This window comes from Podarcis liolepis (genome assembly GCF_965112155.1).
Source record: "Podarcis liolepis genome assembly, chromosome: 1".
NCBI lineage: Eukaryota > Metazoa > Chordata > Lepidosauria > Squamata > Lacertidae > Podarcis > Podarcis liolepis.
The window spans coordinates 106,063,059-106,072,617 of NC_139554.1; the positions used below are offsets into that span (position 1 = coordinate 106,063,059).

Genomic DNA, 9,559 nt, shown 5'->3' on the forward strand with positions numbered 1-9,559 from the left:
ATAGTAATCTGCCAATTTGGTACTTTGTAAAAAGCTTTGGTGTAACAACATGTGCAATGAGCCTGCATATCATGAGTGATACTCTTTTTCTCTCCCTGTGCTTCCCCTTTTAGATCAATCACTTGGATAAAAAGGGACAGTGTGCTTTGGTTCATAGTGCCCTAAGGGGCCATTCTGATATTCTTGAATATCTGCTGAACATGGATTGGAGCACTTCCCAGCAGCAGAATTCACTGACAAAGCGACAGGCACTTCAGCAGGCTCTGACAGCATCTTCAAGCATGGGACACTGTCAGGTAGCTTGCTCCACCTCTCTTCTTGAAAGTGTTTAGAATAATTCAACAGTTTCTACACTGCTATTCCTCAAGGGATATTAAAAAGGTCTACATTTTAAGTGATGACCTTTTAAACCGTGTGGTGGTGGTGATACTGCTTTTATTTGTTATTATACTGTGTATTTTTGTGTTTTTATATTGTAAACTGCCCTGTGATCTTTGGATGAAGGGCAGTATAGAAATTTAATAAATAAATAACAAAGTCTGCCAGGCTACTACAAGCCCATTTAACATGAGGCAAGTATATGAATAAAGATCAAATTTCACTGCCATCAGGCAGTACTTTTCAAACAAATGAGACATGGTGTATTTTCCCCCAAGAGCTGGGAATAGCTGCATCATGCCACTCAAGAAAATGTCACTTTCATTGGGAAATCAGACAAAATACCTCCCCCCTTACACTATAATACACAAATTATGTGGCACTTGCCATATACTTTCCAACAGTGCTTTTTTTTTTAAAGCTGGAGAGGGCTGGAGTTCAGTACCAACACTTCACAGGTGGGTGCCATTGTGGGCTGGCACTCACACTGCCCACTTATAGCCTTCACATACTTCTGAGAAGCCCAAAATGAACATTTCAAGTCAAAACGGAAGTGTGTGCGAGTCTACACTTTTCTCCAATCTATGACTCCACTTAGCTCCTGGCCATGATACAGGGTGGGGCCAGTTCATAATTCCTTTTCTTCAATCCATCTTTCATGTAGTGGCAACGGGCTTTAAGCTTTCCAGCCAGGCCTCTACCGTTGCACGTGCGCATGTTTGAGTGAGGGCCCTTCCGAGCTGCCCATGCCATCCGCCTGAATCTTAAGAGAACGAGGGAGGCGGGGGCACATTTATTTGACCTGCACCAGAACCAGTGGCGACCCCCAAACCAGCTGGGGAGACAGCTTGCTGTAGTTTTTAGCACCTCTGCAGGCGGTGATCGCGGCTGTTGTCAAACCAGCATCTGTTCAGGGCTGCACCAAGTCACCCAGCGAATTAACTGTAACAATTTCATCGTGAGTTCCGGCACCATTTTTTCATGGAAAAAAACACCACTTCCCAATCTCTCTTTTCTTTGTTGCTACTAAAAAGATTACTTGTAAAGGGTTAGGAGTTGAATGGTCCCAACTTGCTTGGTGGCGGTTTTTGCTCCATGTACTTGAGACAAGATGATACTGTAAGCTTTAGCATACTCTGTACTTGTGCCAAGTGCAGCTCTGTTTAAGATGAAAAATGCTAGTAGGATTTCTGTCTCCACAATGTGGCTATAAAGGATTATATGGCCATAATAGAATACAAGAAGATGGTTTATTCCTTGAAACCACATTTGTACTGTTTTCCATCTGCCACACAAGACTGCAGCAGCTCTCTTAATGTATTTATTGTTTATGCAATTAATCTTGGCATGCAAACATTAGCCTCCATTATGTTTTACTGCCATTTTTGAAGCGGTTGGGGGGGGGAGTTAAATTCTGCACTGTATACTAGTATGAAGGCAGATTGGGATTCCTGTATAAATGGAATATTCCCCCTTTTTACAATTCAACATTTTAAACATTGCCTCTGTTTTTCTTCATAGAAATGGAGTATGGAAGAAGTATGCATTTATGTTCCTCAGCTTCAGTTGAAACATTAGAAATGTTTACTGGGCGTAGTTAAAGAAACAATTCTGAGAAGATTCATATGAATTGCCTTGCTTTGTTTGCTTGTACTTTCCTTGATTTACCCAACCACATTTGGGTCTTGTAACGGCTTGTTAAAATAATTTGCGACAAAAAAAATGAAACCGACAGAAACACATTTTTACTCATATAATCTCTTGTCTTGAGTGAGACAGAAAATTAATTTGTATCCAAAATAGTCTAGTAGTATTGATGCATTCAGAAGATGTGCATATATACAAGCATTTAGTTATAGTTTGCCATTCCATAGAACCTGGATATATCCTTGTTAGATCATTGAAGAGAAACGGACTTATACATAACAAAGTGCCTCTCCTATGCCAACTTGTGCTGGTAACTTAAATGCATACAGTTTGACATACCATAAATTTCTTAGCTGAAACTTACTGTGTTTGTGAATGTATTGTGCACTACCAACAGAGTGCTAAGGTAAATCAAGTCCATAATTATGTAATTGCTTGTTCTTCCTTGATGGGTTTCTTTTTTTAAATGGTAGCTGATTGTTTTTTTCCTCCTCTTTGTAGGTGATTCATTTTCTGATGCGGATTGAAAAGGAGCCTAAAATTGACATCAATGAAACAGACACACTGTGGGGAGAAACAGGTATGTGTGTATGAGAGAGAGAACTTTTGGTACTCATCAGAAGGGGGTTTCTCAGGGGACACAAGGACACAACTAAGTGGGGTATCTTTATGCTCCTCTTTCTTGGAGACAGAAATAAAGCCATTTTCGGCGGCTTCTGTGTTATCCCTCCCCTTCTGTGACAGTTTACCCTTCTGGCCAGAGCATACAAGAGGTTACAATGAGCTGCATTGGGAAGAGGAGGGAGAAGTGACACGCAAAGACAACCCTTTGTGCAACATTAGATGCCACCCTTTGTCTCTGATGCATTAATACAGAGTAGACTCCTTTGCATTTTCTCCTTTTGTTGCGCTCTTGCCTTATTCTATCTCTGTACCCATCTACATTCTCTGGTTATTCTTGTTGGCATATTCCTGTTTTCCCCTCTTGTACTTATAATGCTAGTAGTCCCCTTGTTCTGTGGATTGTTCATGCCTAGCAACACATTTGAGCTGCCATTTCCTTCTGGCAGTTTGGACAGAACGCTTTCCCTCCCAACAGTGGCATTTTGAGTGCAGAGATTGCTAGCTGAGGGTTGCACTGAAATCACAGTGCCAATAGTTAAGCAGAGCTGCTTAGGATGAATTGTCACGTTGTCAAAAATGGTCTACAAGTCTTGAAAATTTGATAAATTCAGATATGTGCCTTGCAATCTGGGGACAGATTTTTCAGAAGGCAGCTCTGTTTCCCCTCCCCCTTTACATTTTTAATGATAGACCAGGATTGGAAAGGGACTGCCATTTAGTGGTGCAGCAGATGCTTTGCATGCAAAAACATTCCATATTCAATCCCCGGGGAAGACTCCTTTCTGAAAACCAGAGAGTCCCTGTCAGTCAGTGCAGACAATATGGAGCTAGGAGTCTGTAGAAGGCAGTTTCCTATGTTCCTAAACTGGGTGTTTTGGATTTACAGAAATCCTTCACACAGATGTCAATGCACAAAAGACAAAGTGCCTATGGCACAGAATCACATTAGAAGTGTCACCTTGTACACAGCAAAATGTATTAGCCACCTTACATTGTTACACATTTCCAACCATTGTTTGCCCTGTTTTCCAAAATTTCTCTTCCCCAGTTAGCACTTTCCTCAACATCTTTGACAATAGACCGAAGATCTGCCAAAGATCATATTAGTTTTCCTATAGGGTATAGTAGGCCGGCCTCATATTTTCCATTTTCCATTAGTAGTTTTGCTGTTCATTTAGTGTTTTCCCCCTTTTCTTTTTAAAGTTAGAAGCGGGGGCAAACTATTGTTGGGTACATTAAACATATCAGAGATGGGCCTTTTTGGAATGGTCAGCATTCCTTAACGTAGCTTTCCTGAGGATCTTGTTTGTTTAAGCCCACTGCAGGCTATTCTTCAGTCCTGCTTATTTCCGAATACGGTATACTTGAGACACACTGGCTTTTTGTATCTTAAGTGACCCCAGGAGCTGTGGGTGATAGTGAGATAAGGCACAGGGCTGTTTTTTGTTTTTATAACACAGCTATAACCTTCGTGTTATATTCCCAGCAGTTATAAAAAAATCTGTTTAAAAACAAAAACAAAACTGTCAGCTTGTTTGGGTCTACATGCTCAACCTAATCCTTAAATTAATGGTGCTACCTTGTGTGTCAGTTGCCATTAAACAAAAATCTTATTTCCTGTGGACCAGCAGATGACTGCCTTTGCTGTCAGGGTTACAGTGAAACGAAGAGATTAGAATTGTAGAATCATAGAATTGTAGAGTTGGAAATGACCCCAAGGGCCATCTAGTTCAACACCCTGCAGTGCAAAAATCTAAACTAAAGCATCCATGACAGATTGTGACCTCCATTATTTTTTTAACAGTTGTGAGAGTAGAGAATAAATTCTCAACCATTGCTGTAACTAGCATTACAGGTTGCAGTTAGGGGGATTTTTGCATATTGCAGCCTTTCCCAGGGATTGGGAACCTCAGGCCCAGGGGCCAGATGTCGTCTTCTGGGACTCTCTTCCTGGCTCTTGAGACTCCCAGTGACCCTGCTTCATGCTCTCTAGGGTTTGTCTGGCTGGAATGCATCCTTGAACTGATCTTGCTTCTTGTTTGCCTAGGTGGAGAATAGAGAGTGGGCGGGTGGGTGTATGCACAAAGGAGCCTACTGCACAAGGGTAAAATTTGCATTCATTGCTCTGGCATATGGCCCTGGGCAGTGGCAAAAAAGGATGCTCGATGGTCCTTTGGTCTGATTCAAGATTCTTACATTTTTAAAAGGACGTCTTGCCACTCTTGACTCTGTAGGAAAATTTTGAGTATCCGGTACCATCTCATTTTAATGAATGTTAGTATCTGGGAATACAAGGGGGGTTTTTTTGTACAAGAGGAAACATTTATTGGTTGTTGGACTAACTGCTGATAACTCTCGGGAGGAATGCATAGAATGCTTTTAGCTTAATGTCTTCTCTCAAACTTGTTTTCTCTTTAAATCTGATAAACTAAAACCTTTTATTTCTTTTTAGCTTTGACTGCTGCTGCTGGGAGAGGAAAGCTGGAAGCATGTGAACTATTACTTCAACATGGTGCTCTAGTAATGAGAACTAACAGGAGAGGGATCCCTCCCCTTTTTTGTGCTGTGCGTCAGGGACATTGGCAGGTGGGATGAAACTTTATGATTAAAATGGCCAGTTTCAGCTTAATTTGTCAAATGAAGGACACTTCTCTAACATGCAGGCCTCCAGATGTTGTGGGATTCCAAGTCCCGTAAGACCCAGACAGCATGGCTGATAGGGATATTAGGGACTGTAGTCCCAACGACATCTAAAAGACCACATGTTCGCCATCTCTGCTTTAGATGGCAACAGACGCTTTTGAACTGTTTTGAAAAGGCTATTAATCCCTAGGGCATTTGATTATGAAAACAGTGGCCCAGTGAGGAGTCTTGTTGATCAAATAAAGATACGATACTGACTTGAGTGCTGCTCTGTTAAAGCCACACAGATGAATCTAAAGGTCCAGGAAGCTATGTGTTTTATGCTCCACAAGCATTCTCCTGCAGTTATTGGGACTTGAGTATGGAGTATGGTCAAAGTGTGAATTGCTCTTGTAAGGATCAGGTTACATATTGCCATTATTTATTCTAAGGTTGTGACTTTACAGTACTGTGATGGGAATATACTCACTTTTTTCAGATTGCAAAACTTCTGCTGGAAAAGGGAGCTGATATAAATTTAAGTGACAAGCAAGGCAGGACACCACTCATGGTAGCTTCTTGTGAAGGACATCTGAGCACTGTTGAATTTCTCATCTCCAAAGGTAACGAACACACTGTTCAAGAATTTTTTCTTTTAACTTGCCCTATTCACTTTTCATGCCTTTTAAGATAGATAAGCGAGCCTTACAGCTCAACATTGAAAGTGTCTTGATGCAAGTTTTATGAGTTAATGCTGAAATTACATCATCTCAATAGTATTGAAGAGAAAGTTCAAGAATTTTTCACTGTGTTTAATTTTTGGCTTAACGTGGGGCATATTTTAAGTCTCCCCCTTCAAAATAACATATTTTTGGTTTGTGTTTTAGGTGCAGACATTTCATTGCTGGACAAGGAGGGCCTGACAGCACTGAGTTGGGCTTGCCTCAAAGGACACAAGAGTGTGGTCCAGTATTTGGTTGAGAAAGATGCCACAATAGACCAGACGGACAAGAATGGAAGAACCCCCTTGGATTTAGCAGCTTTCTATGGAGACTCGGATATTGTAAGTCAAGTCAAATACTGGGCTTGCTATAAGCTTTCACATTCTGAAACTAAGCCAGAGCACTGAGATCTTGCCAACTAGAATGCTAATTAAGCAAACTAGCTCCCTTTTTCATGCACTTGAGAGCGATACTAGAGATAATTCACCAAGAAAAAACTACTACTTATTTTTTAAAATGTAAGAGATACCTAATGCTGGGTACGTGTTCTTCTTCACTGTGTAGAAAGAGTCTGTGGGGGATCCTTTTGATTCTAAATAGTTTCTATTAAACAAACATATCCAATGCTTGGTCAAAGTATAAAATCTTTCACAATGGATTTTTTTTAAACTTATCAAAATCTAGCATAGATGCATATGGCTTTTTCTACTGCTGCCTTACTTTCTTGGTAGATGATGAGGTGCCGGAACTCTTACTGTGAGGGCCAGCATAAAATGGCTGCTCAGGGCAGGAGAGTGGAGGGGAGGAGGATGTTGCTCAGTATCACTGAGTACTGTCACAAAAAAACCACTGCTTAGTGTTACTAAATTATATTAGTCTGCTGTGACTCGAACAAGATTTGTGAGATGTAAAGGGATGTTTCAGCACTGATAAGTATTAATATATTTTGAAATGTAAGAAATCTTTGGTTTAAGAGTTAAAAGCTCTTATAAATGGATTCTGTCTCAAAGTAGATCAGTTGGGTTTACCTTGCACCTTATATAAGCAATAATTTACATTGTAGTCTCACATGTGCTCACTTACAACTTAATGAATAGATTCCCATTGGCCTGCATTTAAATTGCACTAGAATGTCACTTGTTGGGATAATTAAAATCATAATGTGAAAAATGCTATACATGTGAGACCCATGCTAAGGAAATATTGAATTACCACACAAAGAACCTGTTTCCCACTATATAGTCCCAGCATTACGACTTAAAAAAACCAAGAAGCTTTTAACATAGGAACAGTCTTCAGCCAGCACCTGAAGTTGTACAGTATTAACACTAGGCTATTTTTGGCAGCAAGTGTGTTGCACAGCTGGAATGCTGTTGCTCTATATGCGAAAACCAAACCTTGAATCTGGCTTGATGGCAAAGGAATTATCAGTGCATATCTTTAAGAGCTGGAAGTATGTGGCCTTTTGATGTCAAAACTAAAACCTAAGTGGTTGCATTTTGCACTAACAGCAAAAATCTAAGTGGGAAGTTACTAAAGTGTGGATCTCTGCAACCAGACTATTTCTATTTAGGAATGGCCACAGCTGGAAATGGGCACTCTGCCATACACAGCACAACTGCCAAGGGGCCAAGCAGGAGCCCCCCCCCCCATTCTGAAAGGTTCCTTTATAGGTTAACTGTACTAGATTTCCCAGATTTCAGAAACTAACGAACTGTATGAATTTATGCATATCTTTGAAGGTGGTGTTTTCTTACTGTTTTTATTTCAAGAGCTGCACTAAAAGCCTTTAAACATTGATGGTATACGAATGGACATAATCCATTAGGAACGTCTGCATCAGCTGGAAAATAAGAGCAGTTCAAGGGTGTATTATTGCTGTAGAGCTTGTGCAAGAGAAGTTCCTGGTGTGTTGCAGCCACTGCCACAAACACGTTTTTTATTTTTAAATGTAATTTCTCTGTGTTTGATCATTTATAGGTGCAGTATTTGGTTGAGAAGGGTGCAGTGATTGAACATGTTGACAATAGTGGGATGCGCCCATTGGACAGAGCAATTGGATGTCGAAATACATCAGTGGTGGTCACACTGCTTCGAAAAGGAGCCAAATTAGGTTAGTGGAAAATAACTTGTACTGGCCAAATAGAATGGTTTTATTTGGGAAGAAAACAACTGCTGACTCTTAAACCACCACATTAAAAGTCCCATTGTATCCTAATAATATATAAATTCATTTTAGTGCTAATAAAAATGGCCATCTAAAAACATTGACATTTTCCAGCAAAACTGGTTTTTATTTAAAATTGTAGTAATTTAAGCTTACTTAGAGATGTTGAAATATTAACAGCTATAGCGTAGACAGAATATTTTTCTATTGCACTTGTTTATAGCTCACCTTTCAATATACAAATCCTTCCACGTTATTAAAAAACAAACAATATGTATTTATTTATTTTCTAAATTTTATGTGCTACTTGATTGTTAAAAAACCTAAGAGTGGTTTATAAAAATAAGACAATAAAATGATCAGTAAAATAGTTAAAAGCAACTATTTAAAACATTTTAAAAAATTAAAATCCTCAATAAACTAAAAACACAAATCAACCTTCTACATATCTGGGTAGGCTTGTCTAAACAAAAATATTTCTAGCAGGCACCATAAAGAGTGTAGTGAAGGCAACTGCCTAGCATCAATAGGCAGGGAGTTCCAAAGTGTAGGTGCTGCCACAATAAATACTGATTTATATTTAAGTGACACTGTTACAGAAGAGAAATTCAGTCCAAATCATTAACTATCTGGTTGTTCACAGCTAAATATCATTTGAAGAGTCCAGTATAACATTAAATGTTAACCCTTCTAATTCCAGGAAATGCAGCATGGGCCATGGCTACTTCGAAACCTGATATTTTGATTATCCTACTACAAAAGCTAATTGAGGAAGGAAACATGATGTACAAAGTAAGTGGATCCTTCCTTTTGCTTATAACCTTAAGAATTTGAGTTTTTTATGAACTGTTGCATGATGGCAGATACCAGTGCTTCAGGTGCCAAACTACTCTTGCAGCACAGTTCCAGGCATGCTTACTTAAATGTAGGGAAGGTAATTACTCTTATGTAAGTGTGCTTATGATTGTAATCTTGGGCAAATGATAAGTTGTATTTGTAAATCATCCTGAATGTAGGAAAGGCAGGGTGTAAATAAAGAAAACAAACTTACATGTGTAAGTAGAATAGAGTTGCTTGCTGTAATGGGTGTCTGCAGTGATACCGCCACAATTGTTCAGGTGCACACCACAGAACATAATGTTCTAGACTATAATAATAAGAAAGGGAATACTGTATGCTATCCCTGACACTTCCTCTCAGGTTTAGCTCTTGTTACCAGTTCCTGTCCATACACACATTCACATGAACCCCCTAACTTACTCAATGTCTATAAAGCTACTGATTTGTGGATCTTTACTGGGGACAATTATGCACTGAGTTCTGTTGCAGAAGTGGAAATTCCTGTGTGAACAGGGCATCTTTGTTGGATCTAACTCTTGGAACTTAGTAGGACTTACTT

The 9,559-nt window shown here is 39.5% G+C and overlaps 2 protein-coding genes across 8 annotated transcripts in view; one reads left to right on the forward strand and one right to left on the reverse strand.

Moving 5' to 3' along the window:
* The window catches only part of TANC1 (tetratricopeptide repeat, ankyrin repeat and coiled-coil containing 1), a 129,336-nt gene that overhangs the window by 115,372 nt on the left and 4,405 nt on the right, over window positions 1-9,559 (forward strand). For all 4 annotated transcript variants that reach the window (XM_083493061.1, XM_083493063.1, XM_083493060.1 and 1 more), the window contains 7 exons: window positions 114-296; window positions 2,527-2,605; window positions 5,102-5,235; window positions 5,771-5,894; window positions 6,159-6,334; window positions 7,974-8,106; window positions 8,861-8,952. In XM_083493061.1, coding sequence (XP_083349187.1) covers window positions 114-296; window positions 2,527-2,605; window positions 5,102-5,235; window positions 5,771-5,894; window positions 6,159-6,334; window positions 7,974-8,106; window positions 8,861-8,952 — 921 coding nt within the window. The remainder of the gene's footprint in view (window positions 1-113; window positions 297-2,526; window positions 2,606-5,101; window positions 5,236-5,770; window positions 5,895-6,158; window positions 6,335-7,973; window positions 8,107-8,860; window positions 8,953-9,559) is intronic.
* The window catches only part of WDSUB1 (WD repeat, sterile alpha motif and U-box domain containing 1), a 43,796-nt gene that overhangs the window by 1,990 nt on the left and 32,247 nt on the right, over window positions 1-9,559 (reverse strand). For 2 of the 4 annotated variants that reach the window (XR_014523556.1, XR_014523558.1), the window contains exon 13: window positions 2,390-4,692. The exons of 1 other annotated variant lie outside the window; for it this stretch is intronic. The gene's annotated coding sequence lies outside the window, so the exon portion shown is untranslated. The remainder of the gene's footprint in view (window positions 1-2,389; window positions 4,693-9,559) is intronic. One more of the 4 variants, XR_014523557.1, reaches the window with a different exon arrangement.